Source organism: Mustela nivalis, assembly GCF_964662115.1.
Source record: "Mustela nivalis genome assembly, chromosome: 1".
NCBI classification, from domain to species: domain Eukaryota; kingdom Metazoa; phylum Chordata; class Mammalia; order Carnivora; family Mustelidae; genus Mustela; species Mustela nivalis.
Genome location: NC_139020.1, coordinates 113,293,795 through 113,309,032, shown reverse-complemented (window position 1 = coordinate 113,309,032; position 15,238 = coordinate 113,293,795). Strand labels below are relative to the sequence as shown.

The window sequence follows — 15,238 nt, the reverse complement described above, 5'->3', positions numbered from 1 at the left end:
CTTTTCTCCCAGGTATTCACAGGTGCCTACCTCGCCACTGCTGACTTGGTGAACTTTGTCTTCATCCTTTTCCCCATCTGCGGCTGCCAGTGGAAGTCTCGTCACGGTGAGTGTGTGCGCCTCGCTCCTGTGTGTTCATCCGCTCTCCTCAGCGGGCCCTGTGCTCCTTGTCATGCCTGAGCCAGGCCTCTCCTGGGCGCAGACAAAAGAATGAGCTCCTCGACCCCAGTCACAGAGGAGACAGGGCCCTACAGAACCATCCGTGCTGCTGGTGAGATGGTGTGCACACGCCAGCCATGGGCAACCAGAGGGAAGGTGGGGCCTGTAGGCGTCAGGAAAGGATAATCCAGGTGAAACGGGGGCCGCAGGGAAAGATAATCCAGGAGAAAAGGATCATACGAGCAAAGGCCAGGAGGTGGGATAGGACAAGGCTGAGGGGAGGTCCCGAGCTATCTTACGGTGCAAGTCCAGGATGGCCAAACAAAGCCCCGTAACTTCCGGAAATGGATGCCAGGAGTAGGCGTGGGCCACCTCTGCCCAGCGGGGACTGCAAGTCACTGAGCGGGGATGGGTCACCCTGACTCTGTGGGATTGGGCCTTCCTGAGAAGGGGCAGCAGTGTGCCCAGATCTGTGTCCAGAAAGGGAGTGCTTGCCTCAGTGGGGTGAGGTAAGATGTCTCCAGCTGCTCAGTACTGCCTAGAAGGGACATGTTCTTAATAGAATCTTCAGAGACCTGGGGTGCCTGGGTGGCTCAGTCAGTCAAGTGTCTGCCTTTGGCTCAGTTCAAGATCCTAGGGTCCTGGGATCATGTCCTACATCGGGCTTCTTGCTCAGTGGGGAATCTGCTTCTCCCTCTGTTTGCCACTCTCCCTGCTTGGGCTCTCTCCTCTGACAAATAAATAAATAAAATCTTAAAAAAAAAAAAAAAGAATTTTCGGAGGACATCTGTCTTATATTTCAAGGATACTTCCAAGACCGTGCTCCTTTTTTGCTCGGTTTTGGGCGCCAGCACAAGCATGGTGGTGCTTTCCCTAAGGCTGGGCCAGTTCTGCTCTGTGCTAGGCTCTGCGGAGAATCCAGAAGCTACTGGGGCATGGGCCCTGCCCCCGGGGCTTCCAATCTTGTGGAGGCTACTCTGTGCACAGATACATGTGAAACAGAACGCTATGAGAGGGCCGAGCAAGGAGAAGAGCAGCAGTCGTGAGGGTGCATGGCCTGGGATGGTGGGGAGGAGGGACTTCTCCAAAGAGGAGACATAGCCATGGGGCCTTGAAGGGTGGGGAGGATCTGGCCCACAGAACAACTTGGGAACCCATTCTGGCATCAGGGCTGGGCTGACAGCTGGTTTGCACATGTCGCTGTCCGTCGAGTTCTAGATCCCAGGAGCCTGTGGCATTTTGCTGTTTGTTGCAGGTCGAGGCTCCCAGGAGAGGACAAGGAGGCAGTGGCTCAGGGCCAGTGTATTTGCCCTGGCCCTGCCGCTGAGCCTGGGACCAGGCTGGGCTCTCTGGGCCACCACCCCAAAGGCCTCAGGCCCCATCCGAGGGTCCCAGCGGAGGCTGCTGGAAAGCCTGCTGCAGGTGAGGCTGAGCCCAGGAGGACATGGGGGTGGGCGTGTTCCTTCCCTCCTCATGGTCCCAGCAAATGCCCTGGGTAGGGGTAGGGGTAGGGTTCAGGCTTGCCGTCACTGGGAGGAAACCACTAAAATTGGGAAAGGATGGGTCTGGGATGTATGGACTGTCTCCTTAGGCCACTGAGTGTGTCACCTGTTCCCACAGGACAATACTGAAGTCCTCGGCTACCTGCTGGGTGGCATTGCTGTCTTTGGCTCCTGGGCTTCCCGGATCCCCCCGCTCTCCAGAATCGTGAGGCTGGGTCGGGGCTGGGACTGTGGGTTACCATGGCAGGTCTTGGGGCCCTTGGGAGCCTCTTCCAAGTTCTAGGTCCTTGTGTTACTTGTGTATTTTGTGTGTGTGTGTGTGTGTGTGTGTGCATTTCCACACGTGCAGGGGCTGGTCAGCCAATGCAGGGGAGCTCATGAGCCCTGCTAGGGCCTCTCACGGGAGAACCCATTGTGTTCTCCATAGTGAAGAAAAGCAGGCTGTCAGGGAAAAGGCACTGGGGTTCAGATGTCTGTTTAAGACATCCCATTAGGAAAATGAGATGGTTTCAGAGGAGAGCATCATACAGCCGCCAGGCTTCTGGATTTCCGGGAGCATCTCACCACGGAAACTTCCCGGGCATCTAGGCTGAGGGAAGCCCTGTGTTGGCCGGTTCTGGAGGGGACGCAGCCGTGACTTGAGATGCTGTGCTCACCCTTGGGAAACTTACAGTCTCGTGGAAAGACACAGAAATGCAAAGCAGGAGAAGCGCTCAGAGAAAAATAGAATCAAATGTTTGGGGTTTCAGAAGGAGAGAGGGCTCCCATGCCACTCCAGTGAGTGAGGGTGAAAACGTCACACTGCCAGGCAGGGGTGGGGGTGGGAGTTGGGGGCGGGGAGTGATGCCAGGGCTGCCTCAGCGTGGCTCCAAACCAAAGGGAAGCCCGGAGGAGGCAAAGGTGAGCGTCACGGGCTCCTCACTGCCTCTAAAAAAAATCACTTTCCCCAGAACATCATTTAATAGCAGTTCCAGGAGAACAGGATTTGGAGATGGCAGCTGCTTCATTGGTCATTTGTGGAAAGCAGAAGCCTGGGGGGCTGGCTGGGAACCCCCCCGGGCATGCCAACTCCAGATCAGTGGAGGGAAGTGTGAGAATCCCTGGGACATGCGGCTCGAAGACCTTCAGAGGGACAGGTGCCTGCCTGTATCAGTGCCCTGAGGCCACCGTAAGAAAGGGTCACAAACTTGGGACAACAGGCTTCAAGGTTCTAGAGGCCTGCAGACCAGTGTCTAGGTGTCACAGGCCCGAGCTCCCTCTGGAGGTGCTAGGGAAGGAGTTTTTTCAGGCCTCTTCCCAAGTTTCTGGAAATTTCCTCGGCTGATGGCTCCATAACTCCAGGGTTCACACAGCATTCTTCCTCCCTGTGTGTGTCCTCATGCGGCCTTCCCTCTGTACGTGTCTGTGCTTCAGTTTCCCTATTTTAAAGACATGGTCATACTGAGCGAGGGTCCACCCTAATGGCCTCATCTGAACATGGTCATCTGCAAGGCCACATTCACTGGCTCTGGAGGTTGGGAGCATCTTTTGTGAGGGGGAAAACAAGTCAACCTCTGCATCAGGCACCTAACATAGTCCCATGACTGTGTCCTTCCTGTTGTTCATTTTATTCATAGCGTTTGTCACAGCCTGAAGTTAGCTCCTTCAGTTATTAACCAAGTTGTTGGTCCCCATTAGAACATGAGCGCCCTGAGGGCAGTGGTCTGGTCTGTTTCATTCCCTCTGTATTGCAGGTGCTTGGAGCCCACCCGTGGTAGGTGCCAGAAGACACTTGTTAGTGATTGACCTAATCTGGTCTGGGAAAAAGGAAACTTGTGGAAGCAGGAATTAGAAGGGCTTTCTCAGGGCACAAAGAGCAGTGCTGTTCTCTGTGGTCTTGGGGAAGAGAACCAAAAGCAAGACTGGAAAGAGATTATGGGTTGAGGGGGGCATCACATTTATAATTTAGATGCTTCGCATAGTTTCTGGAATGTAGAAAGTGATCAGTATCATTATTCCTGTTTTAGGAGGGAGTGGGCTCCCCATCACTAAAGGCATTCAAGCCTGATAGCCCTTGGCAGGCAGATAGAGTCATGTCGTGTTAGGGATTAGATTGGGCAGTCTCGCAGGCACCATCTCTGGTCCCAGGCAGAAGAGTCCACAGCTAAGTACCCCTTGTGAGGGAGAAACTCAGCAGGGTTTGGGTTTTCTGGGAAGCCTAGACAGCATGGCTATGAATGCTAGATTTCCTAGAAGCTGCTTCTAATTTACCCCTGGTGCGAGTGCTGAGGAACAGAATGGTTGGGTGGCTTTGGTGGAAGAGGTTCCCATTCTTCCGGAAGTGACACACCCCCTGACCAGTATGGCCTCTGCTGGCAGCACTGGGAGTGTCGCCATTGCAGGATACCCCACCTGCTTCCAGCCCCCAGCGCGGATTTGCCAGGAAGCCACGGGGCTGGACAGCGCCCCTGGGTTCTCTGTGACCAGCCAGACAAAGCCCACAGGTGCTGAACCTGCCACATGCCGAGTCACCAAGCCTACCCCAACCTAGAGTGGGTGCTCAGCACCCACGGTGTGTCCAGCATGCCAGCAGATAGAGCCCCACAGGGTCTTGTGCCGACAGTGAAGAGAGACTGAGTGTTGAGGTCAGTGGGAGCCAGGAGTAGGTGGACACATGAGTGACAGCAGAGAGCTCACCCGGTTTGGGATCATCCTAAACAGCAGCAGGTACAAGGCCAAGGGGCAGAAGGCAGGTCCCTGCGCTGGCCCTGCAAGTTACCTCCTCTCTCAAGCCCTCAGTGTCCACAGTAAATGGAGCTGGGCAGGCTGGGGGATCCCCCAGGAGTTCTCATCACAGCAGTGCAGACCGCTGCTTCCTGGGCTGAGTCCGGGGTGGCTGGAGGGCCAGGGGCCCCCTGCCCCCCACCCCAGCCAGAGCACTGGTGGTCTCTATGAACCAGTCTTCTGGGCATGGCCAAAAAAACACAAAAAACAAAACAGGGAGCCGTGGGGAACCAAACTTGAATAAATGCAGAGGGAAAGGAAACATTCCCAAGCAGTCTTTTCCAGAGTTAAAATAAAAATGGGGAAAATCAGCCAAACCTTGCTTTTTCCTCTGGGTTTTTTTTTATTATTATTATTCTCTAATCTTAGCCTGTATATCTCTAAATTAAGTTATTTAATAAGTAAAATAAATTATATGTAATTTATATTTACATAAATTTTAATATACCGTGTGATTATATATAATTATAAATATGTAGTATTTGTATATATACATATAAATGTATATATAAAGTGACTTCATACCTGTAAAGGGTATTTAACATATGAATATTGAATATGGGTTATTTGCCTTTTTTTTTTTTTTTTTAAGATTTTATTTGTTTATTTGTCAGAGAGAGAGCACAGGCAGACAGAGTGGCAGGCAGAGGCAGAGGGAGAAGCAGGCTCCCTTCCAAGCAAGGAGCCCGATGTGGGACTCGATCCCAGGACGCTGGGATCATGACCTGAGCCAAAGGCAGCCGCTTAACCAACTGAGCCAGCCAGGCGTCCCTGCCTTTTTTTTTTTTAATCAATATTGTCATTACTCATTCTCCAAAAATAATCCCTGACTTCAAAACTTCCAGGACCTAATCTCTAATGTTCTTGGCCTTTCCCGGCTGGCCAGATTCAGCACTGACGGTCTCAGGAAGAGACATCAGTCCCTGGCTATTCAGAATTCTTCTAATTCCCTCCCATTCTCCCAGGTGACATTAATGAGCCCCTCCCCAGTGCCGGGTGTCAGGGATGCTGAAATGGAGAGGACGCTCTCAGGAGCCCTCTGTCTGCTGGGATGCGTCATGTGTCATGGGGCCTGGATATGGGAGTTTCTCACCCCCCTTAGGGTGGAGGTAGTATGAGAGTTTTCCCAGAGTTGAGTTTAAGCCAGGTTCTGAGGCATGAATAGGAGTTCACCAGGCAAAGGAAGCAGCTTGAGCAAAAGCGTTATTAAAGCAGCACCTTTAGGAACCAGCCACAGGCAGAGAGAGGGCTGCCATGCCAAGAGCCTAGGTCTTAGAACTCATCTCAGAGGAAGCTGGGGAGTGACAGTGTTCCCCCCTGCCCAGCTCCCTTTTCTCTCTGTCCAGTGCCAAGGTAAGGCGTTTCCCTCCATCCACCTGTGGACCCGGCTCCTGTCGGCCCTGGCTGGCCTCCTCTATGCCTCGGCTATCGTGGCCCATGACCGGCGGCCTGAGTACCTGCTTCGGGCCACGCCCTGGTTCCTGACCTCTCTCGGTCGAGCTGCACTGGACCTCTCTGTATCCACCTGGGGTCTAGGAGGCTTGACTGCTCGTGTCTCATCTCCTCCCTGTCCCTGTGGTGCCCTCTTTCCCTTTTGCTAGATGGAGCTCTCTCCCAGGGGTCAGGGACTAGGGTTGAGCCCTGGGGCAGATAGATGCAATTGCAGTTATTTGCAATTTTGTATTTTGTTTCCTTGATGTACAAGTAAGAGAAGGAATGATCTCTTGGCTGGAGCACTGCAGAGCAGCGAGGGGGAGTGTGCAGGTTCCTGGCCCTGGGAGCAGAAGACCCGTGCACCGGTCTCATTGCTGCTCCTCCCCTGGGCAGGGCCCCACCCTCCCAGAGACCCGTTTTCCTCATCGTTGCCCTTTCTCACAAGGCTAGGAATGGGCTTTGTAAGCTGACGTGCCGTGCAAGGCTAAGCATCCCTGTTCTCTTGTCTTTGGCCTGGGCTGGGGACGCAGAGATAAACTCACAGGGGCTGCCCTTTGTCAGTGACTACTGAGCACCCTTCTGGTTCCCCAGAGGGTGTTGCATGATGCACGGACACCCGAGGGACCTTGACGTGAGAGCCTCAAGGGCAAGCTAAGCTCAGAAGGTGGGCAGATAGAGAGGTAGACAGTGGGTAATTTGTGTATGAAAACGTGTGGATTCATCATAAATAGTTTAGAAATAGTTTAAAAGGGTGATTTTTCTCATGGGCTGTATTTGTTTTCTAGGGCTGCCATATTCAGTTACTAGAAGTTCGTGGCTTGAGACAAAAGAAATGTATTCTCACAGTTCCACGGGCTACACGAGTCCAAAGTCCACGCAGAGCCGCACTCTCCTAGAGGCTCTGGGAGAGAACCTTCCCTTCCTCTTCCAGTTTCTGATAGCCCCTAATGCTCCTTGCCTCTGGTAGCGTAATCTTATCTCCTGCCTCAGTCTTCACAAAACCTCTTCCCTTCGTTTATCTCTGTGTGTCCTCTGCTCTTACAAGGACTCTTGTAACCCACTATGGCCTCATCTTAACTATATCAGCAAAGACCCTTTTAAAGAAAACAAAAAGATTTTATTTTTAAGTAATCTCTACACCCAGCAAGGGCTCGAACTCACAACCTCCCCCCGCCACCCCAGATCAAGAGTGGCTCATTCCCCAACTGAGCCAGCCAGGGCCTCCAAGACTCTATTTTTAAATAAAGCCACTTTCTGAATTTCCAGGATATGAATTTGGGCGGCGGGATACTATTCAACCCATTCCGTGTACTGTCCCTGTAAGCCAAGCCCTTCAAGGAAGATGTTTTCAAAATGCTTTTGTATAATGAGTATTTGCTGAGTATTTACTAAATTCTAGAGGCAGGGTCTTGCTGGCTGCTGGGCCCTTGCCAGGGATATGTAGAGAAAGTCAGACTCGGTTCCATTTATTTTTTTTTTAAGATTTTATTTATTTATTTGACAGACAGAGATCACAAGTAGGCAGAGAGGCAGGCATGGGGAGGCGGGGGAAGCAGCCTCCCCGCTGAGCAGAGAGCCCAATGCGGGGCTCGATCCGAGGACCCTGAGACCATGACCTGAGCCGAAGGTAGAGGTTTAACCCACGGAGCCACCAGACGCCCCAAACTGGTTCCATTCTTAAATGAGCTCATGTCTGTTCTGGAGCCAACCCTGGCAGAATCATCCCATGAGGTAGAGAGCCTGGGCATAGGGGGGCCTCAGAGTGCAGAGGTGAAGGCAGCCAGGGGCGGCTGAAATGCTCTGCTTCCTTGGACCTTAACTCTCCCTCTCAGATCATATTCCTCTCCTGGGTGATGAAGAGCAAGATGAGACGGGCCTTGGGATTTGCCCCGGAAGCCAGAGAGAGCCCGGACACCCAAGCCCTCTTGACCTGCGCAGAGAAAGAGGAAGAAAGCCAGGAGGCAAGGTCTTGCCAGCTGGAAACCTGCTGGTCCCACCGGGGGCTGCATGTCCCTGGAACTAGGACACTTGGTCACTTTAAAAAACTACTGTTTATGGAAAAAAGAAAAAAAAACAACGAACTGTTTTTGCCCAACACTAAGGGTGCCCGTAGGATTCTCTGTTTTTCCAATTACAACGTATTTTTTTACATTTTTTTGATCATTTAATAACTTTAATGTATTTTTAGCAACGTAGATGGAATAGTCAAATGTCCATGTATGCTCTTTAGCAATTTACTTCCATATATATATATATATATTAACAGGTCGAATTAGAAATAATATGATTTGCCCTCATAGTTTGGAGAAACTTGTATTCCCACTTTCACATGCATCTGTGACGTGTGCATCATCGCCATCACTAACACAGCCTTATTTCAGTTGGTATTGCTAAAAGCTGGCCTTTCAAAGTGTTGTTTATGGTCGTGTCTGCCATTTACAATTACGTCAAACCAGCACATGTGTTTGTCCCCTTTTCCTGACTCAAGAAGGTGACCTCTGTAAGTAGGCAGAGCTTCTCTTCTCCTGAGACAGTTTACCTTTGTCAAAAGTCCTTGGTTCCCAATAACTGAAAAGTCACCTCATGATATAGCAGTGCTTATAAGGACTGAAACAAAGCAGCTCTCACTTTTCTAAGATAATTTCTTGAGGAAAGACATCTCGCCTATTGCCTGGGCTCCTCACTATCCTCGTTTTTCTCTCAGAGAGCGTAAAGGAGACTCTCTGAGCAAACTGGCCCACTCCTTCGAACGTTCTAGATTTAACATGGAAATCTGACTCAGTTCATGGAACAGAAGGTAGTGGGGCATGACCAAGGTAGAGGAGTGTTGTAAGTGCTCGGCCCAGAGCTCCCATGTTCCCAGCAAGGCTCTAACAGGAGGTTATTTTCATTCCATTCCAGAAACCTAGCAAATTGTATCCCCAAAGGGAGCCAATGTGCGTAAAGAGAGCCCCATGTGTCTTGGTGTTCTGAAGGAAGTAGAGCCTTTGCAATGTCTTCTGTAGCTTTTTTTTTTTTTTTTTAAGATTCTATTTATTTATTTGAAAGAGACAGCATGGTGGTGCAGGGGGAGGGTCAGAGAGAGAAGGAGATTCCCCACTGAACAGGGAGCCCAATGTGGGGCTCTATCCCAGGACCCCAGGATCATGACCTGAGCCAAAGGCAGACGCTCAGCTGACTGAGCCACCAGGCGCCCCTCTTCTGTAGTTCTTTCCATGTGGTCCCTGGACCAGCACTGCCCACCGACTCGTTGGGGGTGCAATTCTAGGGCTCCACCAGCTCCGCCAACTCTGAAGCTGAGGGTGTCTTAATGCATCCATTGGATACTTCTGATGCACACTAATGTCTGGGAACCACTGGTTTATAAAAGTATTTATTTAGTGCCTACTGCAGTGATTCCCAGACTTTGCCATGCTTTAGAATAATCTGGGGGGCTTTGAAATACCAGGTCACACCTCTACCAATGGTTCAGAATGTCTGCTGGGGGTGGGCAGAGCTAAACATTAGCTTGTTTTTTTTTTTTTACGATGCTCGGGTGACTACTGTGCAACAAAGTTTGGGAACCACTGACCTACTGTGACCTCAAAGAAAGAGATAAGAGGGGATGCCTGGGTGGCTCAGTCAGTTAAGCATCTGCCTTCTGCTCAGGTCATGATCCCAGGGTCCTGGGATGGAGCCCCACACTGGGCTCCCTGCTCAGCGGGGAGTCTGCTTCTCCTTCTGACCCCCTCCCCCTCACTCTCTCTCTCAAATAAAATCCTAAAAGAAAAAGAAAAGACAAGGAGATAAGATAATATCTTCTAGGAAGCAGAAAGTGAAATGTACCATGAAAGGACAGAAAAAATATTTTAGGGATTCTTTTGAACAAAATGGGATCTTGTTTTTGGAAAAATGTCTCCTGACTAAGAATTCTTTTTTTGTCTCCCCACCTCCCCTTAAAAGAATTCAGATTGGGTGCCTCTCACTACACTTCCACCCTGCAAATCACTCAGGACAATGTCAGCCATCAGTCGCTACTTGGAGCTGACCATCGAGCCGGTGCAGCAGGTACATGGCTGTGGCCCACAGCCAAAGCACGAGAAGGGTGGGAAATAGTCGTGGAAGGCTTCTTGGAGGAGGTGACACTTTAGCTGCGGGATGGGCAGAATGAGGCAAGAAAGCATGTTAAAGGAGGAAGGAGCTCTCTAAGGCCTCAGTGGAGGCCAGGTGAAAGACTGGAGAGGAGGCAAGGGAGAGATTGTCCCACTGTGGAGACTGTCATCCTCAGGGGCAAGAGTCCAGGAGGCAACAGGACCAGAGCTCAGGGTCATATGTGCCTTTTAGAGGCATCACTCAGGCAGTGCTGGGGGGCAGACTAGCTCTCCGTGCCAGCTCTTGTGCTATCCCCGGTGTGCGTCCTGACGCCTTCCCCTCCCTCAGTCCCAGTCCCGGCAGTGTCACCACATGGCATCCCACACTTGCCACATCCAAACAGAACTTGAGATGGCCACGTCCTCTCCCTCCGCCGTCCTCTTCCTGGCAGTTGGTCAAGCCTCGGACTCCTCTCTCCCCCTCACTGCACATCCGCTCCATGTGTGAGTCTCCTAAATACCGCCTTTAAAATAGAGCCAGCAGCCTCCTACCTCATTACCTTCTCCACGGTCAGTCTTGTCCCACCCCCTCCACCTGCAGTCAGCAGCCAGAAGGGGCAATTACATCGTGCTCCTTTCTGGTCCCCAACCCCCTGGCTTCCCATCTCATAGAGAAGAAAATTTAAGACCCTGGAGCCCAGCACTCCCTCCCTCCCCACTCTCTTCCCTCTTCACTCACTCCTCCTAGCTGCCTGGGATTTCTCTCCATTCCTGTGCCTAGAATGCTCTTCCTCAGGTTGCTTTTATATGGTGCCTCCTTCCGGTCTTCCAGACTTCAGTTTAAACATCACCTTCTCTGGGGGACTCAAGTCTGTTGAGCGTCTACCTTTGGCTGAAGTCATGTCCTGGGATTGAGCCCCGCATGAGCTCCCTGCTCAGGTGGGGAGTCTGCTTCTCCCCTCTGCTCCTCCTCCTGCTCCTGCACTCGCGCTCGCTCTCTCTCTCTCTCCCTTTCTCAAACAAATGAAATCTTAAAAAATAATAATAATAATAAATGTCACCTTCTCAAAGGCCAACCCTGACTACACACTCAAAAGTAGCCTCTACCTGTCATATATCTCTATTTTTATTTGGTTTTTTGTTTTGTGTGTTTTGTTTTGTTTTGTTTTTTGAGGGGGAAGCAGGCTCCCTGCTGAGCAGAGAGCCCGATGCTGGGCTTGATCCCAGGACGCTGGAATCATGACCTGAGCTGAAGGCAGAGGCTTTAACCCACTGAGCCACCCAGGCATCCCAATATATCTCTATTTTATTGCCTTTTTAAATGCTCTACAAAGCATTTCTCACTATCTTTTACTTTTGTTTTTGTCTCTCTCCTTCTGAGATGTAAACTTTGCCTCCTTCTATCTTGTTTGCCCAGCCACTGGTGCATGTGGCCCTTGGTAAAGGATGTTTGGACGTTTTGGAGCAGGCTTGGAGCTCAGTAGTTGTGGCCCCCGTGGGATGGGCTGGTGCTCAGAAAGAGTTTGGGCCTGAGAGATGGGTTTTACTCTCTGTTCTGTCTCCTTGGAAAGTGGGCACAGGTAACTCCGGGATGCCAGTACCATTCAGAGAGATTCAGAGCATGCTTTCACAGTGAAGAGCCCACCTAGGCTGTTAAACCCTTCTTAGGATGGGAAGTCTGGGGAGAGAGCAGGGAACCTGGCAGCATCTGGGAACATTTGGCACTAGAAAATTTTAAATTATCAAACTTTTGAAAAATAATAGTGCAAAGCTTGCATTCAGTCTAACCCTTCCAGCACCTGAATCTTGAATGGATTCCTGCTGCAGAACAGACTGCGTGAAAGAAAAGTGTGTCCCTCCTTTATTCTCCTCTACTGAGGCATCTGGCACATTTTTGAGCAAATACACTCCCTTGGCTTCTTCCTTCTGTGTCCACCAGAGGGCCACTGCCCTCTGTCGCTGAGGCTCCCAGCAGCCAGCCTGAGCACCGAGGTCCAGCCTGGGGAAGGATGCTGCTTCTCTGGGCTCTAAGGCCACCACTCCCAGTGTGTTTATTGAAAGCTAACTACTTGCCAGTCTTTGAGACAGTAGTAACAGCTATTGCTTCCATGATGCTTCTTATGCTGGTCATAGCGCTTAGATTACTGGACTAAGTGCTTTGTAACCAACCATAGAAGTGATCCCTCTGATCTAAGGGCTTCCTGTACATGAACTCATGTAAACCTCACAGCCGACCCCTAACCTCATTTTATAGAAAAGAACGACAGGGCACAGAGAGGTTAAGCAACTTACTCAATGTCACACAGTTTGTCAATGGCAGAACCAGGATTCAGACCTGTCTGTGCCCTTGCTCCCCTTACTTGACATAATGTCTGACACCAAGTAAGCATTTTATAAATGGTTGGCTTTTATTTTATTTTTTTTTAAGATTTTATTTATTCGACACTGAGAAAGAAAGAGCATACAAGCAGGGGGAGCAGCAGAGAGAGAAGAAGAAGCAGACTCCCCGCTGAGCAAGGAGCCCAATGCAGGGTTCAGTCCCAGGATCCTGGGATCATGACCTGAGCTGTTTAACCTACTGAGCCATCCAGGCACCCCAATGGTTGGCTTTCAAATTATTATTAATGCAAATTCTCATAACTATTATTATTTCTATTGTTATTATTGAATAATTAACTGTTGTATTGTGATTTTAAATTGAGGCACAGGGAGTGTTAAGTAACTTGCCCAAGATCTCATACTTAGGAAAGCATAGGAATGGCTTTCAAGCCTGCCTGAGCCTGGGACCTGAGCTTTTTAATTTTTATTTATTTATTTATTTTTAAAGATTTTATTTATTTGACAGAGAGAGATCACAAGTAGGCGGAGAGAGAGGGGGCAGAGAGGCAGGCAGAGAGAGTGGGGAAGCAGGGTCCCTGAGCAAGGAGCCTGATGCAGGGCTTGATCCTAGGACCCTGAGATCATGACCTGAGCCAAAGGCAGGGGCTTAACCCACTGAGCCACCCAGGCACCCCAGACCCGAGTTTTTTTAAGGAGAACGTGTTTTCTTAAAACATGTGCTCATTTCATGCCCTGCTCAGTTAGCCAATTTTTTTTTCTTTTTTTCATGACAATGTCCTGGGGGGCAAGGTTGTGATGAACTAGGTCCCTTGTTGCCATGGGCATCACTATGTGTCCTGTCTGCACAGCTGTCTGGGAGTAGACAACAAGGCCCACAGGGATGCTCACTTGTCTTCCCAGCAGTCCCTCCTTGGCGCTGGGCCCAGGGAGGTTTCCCATGCAGCCGAGTTTAGGGTGAGCTCAGGCTGAATGCTGTGGGGTCATGGGGATCAGTGACTTGGAATATTTGAAAACCCAGTTCAGGTGTCATCAGGCCCTGAGGAATTTACAGACTCTAACGTTGTTCCCTGGGGCGCCTGTGTCCCCCGCCCCCCAGCCTGTCTAGCCAACTCTCACATAAAACCATGCATGTGACCCACCCGGGGCTGGAGCCCTGTGTGATTTGGGGCCCAGTATGAGTAGCCAATCTCATGTGTCCGGGACATTCACATCTTAGCCCTGCAGACTGCCCTCCCCCCCGCCCCCCGGTTCAAAGGAGACAAGGCAGGGAATAATGTCCCCTTTGCTGGATGAGGAAACTGAGGCTCCAGGAGGATGCGTTTCTTGCCAAGGGTGTTGTGGTTCACTGTGGAAGAAGTGGTTCTAGAAGGCAGACTGTTCCCCTGTGGTATGTCAGTGGAACAACCCAAATCCCACCTGGTTCTGAAACCCCGGCCAGCAGGGCTTTGGGGATCTCCAGCAGAGTCCCAGAGCCCTGTGGAGGGCAGCTCTCTCCTGAGATGGATGGATGGATGGATGGATGGATGGATGGACAGACAGAAATCTTCCAAGTTTCTTCCTCACTTTACCCTCCGGAGCTGCTGGTGGGTATGAAGCCATGCAGTGCGTTTTGGCAGTAGCTCTCCAAATCACAAAAGCTCATACCCTCTGATCCAGCAATTGGGCTTCTAGAAATGTATCCTTTAAGTACCCTGAAACCTTGGATGTACAATAGAATTTCCTGCAGCCAGTGTTGTAAAAGCCAGAGATGGGAAATGCCCTCAAAGTCCAGTCAGTAGAGGACGGTTTCGCAGTTTGGGAACACCTACAGGATGCCACGAAAGGAAGAGAAAGAGCAACAAATCCACTGCTGTAGAACGAGCCCCCGACATATTGTGAAGTGAGACAACTCAAGTTGCCTAGGAGAGTGTAGATGTGTTGCCACCGTGCTTCGAGCTAGGGAGCTGTGTTATCTGCATTTGCTTGGATATGGAGAGATCAGGAGCCTGGCTGCTCCTGGGGAGAACTGGGCGGCTCCACATGCAGGTGGGGGCCGACGTTGCATTCTACACCCTTCTGTAACTTTTTTTTTTTTTAAAGATTTTATTTATTTATTTGACAGAGAGAAATTACAAATACACTGAGAGGCAGGCAGAGAGAGAGAGAGAGAAGGAAGCAGGCTCCCTGCTGAGCAGAGAGCCCGATGTGGGACTCGATCCCAGGACCGAGATCATGACCTGAGCCGAAGGCAGCGGCTTAACCCACCGAGCCACCCAGGCGCCCCTTCTGTAACTTTTTTTAAAAAGATTTTATTTATTTGAGTGAGAGCGCGAGTGCATGAGTTGGGGAGGGGCAGATGAAGCCGTAGATTCCCTGCTGGGCAGGAAGCCCCAGGCAGGGCTCAACCCCCAGGACCTTGAGATCATGACCTGAGCTGAAGGTCAGGCCGCTTAACCCTTGGAGCCACCCAGGCGCCCCTTGTCCCCTTTGAATACTAGAGTACTGGAATGCTTTGACAATTCAAAAATAAAGCAAGCTAAGCCTCCCTGCCTGCCCTTCCCCATACAACTTGCAGGCAAGCTGCAGCACCACCAGGCTGCCCGGCGATGGACAGATGAGCCCTGGAGATGACACCCTGCAGGAGCCCCCCTCGTACCCTCCCGTTCAGGTCATCCGGGCCCGCGTGTCTTCCAGCAGCTCCTGCGAGGTCTCCTCCATCAACTCGGACCTTGAGGTACACGCTACCACCCACCAGGTGCATGGCTGTCCCCCACTGCCACTTGCCGGTGCCTCCGCGGGGCTTGCACCGCTGTTCTCGAGGCTGCCCACGCTAAGCTCACTCTGGCTGGCCGGTGAGCGAGCACGCAGGGCTTTCCTGCCCCCAGGGGCGCGCACGCTCAATGGAAGGTGAATGAGCACGCATGGCGCTCCCGCCCCCCGGAGGTGCTCACGCGGGGCGGGACTGAGAGCTTCCCAAGTCAGATGAATTAG

At 51.1% G+C, this 15,238-nt stretch overlaps 1 protein-coding gene across 5 annotated transcripts in view; it reads left to right on the top strand.

The window, feature by feature from the left end:
- TMEM44 (transmembrane protein 44) overlaps positions 1-15,238 on the top strand; it is a 37,962-nt gene that overhangs the window by 5,271 nt on the left and 17,453 nt on the right. For 3 of the 5 annotated variants that reach the window (XM_082698736.1, XM_082698737.1, XM_082698735.1), the window contains exons 3-9: positions 13-106; positions 1,415-1,581; positions 1,780-1,866; positions 5,771-5,941; positions 7,691-7,819; positions 9,801-9,905; positions 14,823-14,981. In XM_082698736.1, the coding sequence (XP_082554862.1) occupies positions 13-106; positions 1,415-1,581; positions 1,780-1,866; positions 5,771-5,941; positions 7,691-7,819; positions 9,801-9,905; positions 14,823-14,981 (912 nt within the window). The remainder of the gene's footprint in view (positions 1-12; positions 107-1,414; positions 1,582-1,779; positions 1,867-5,770; positions 5,942-7,690; positions 7,820-9,800; positions 9,906-14,822; positions 14,982-15,238) is intronic. The other 2 variants (XM_082698738.1, XM_082698739.1) reach the window with 2 other exon arrangements.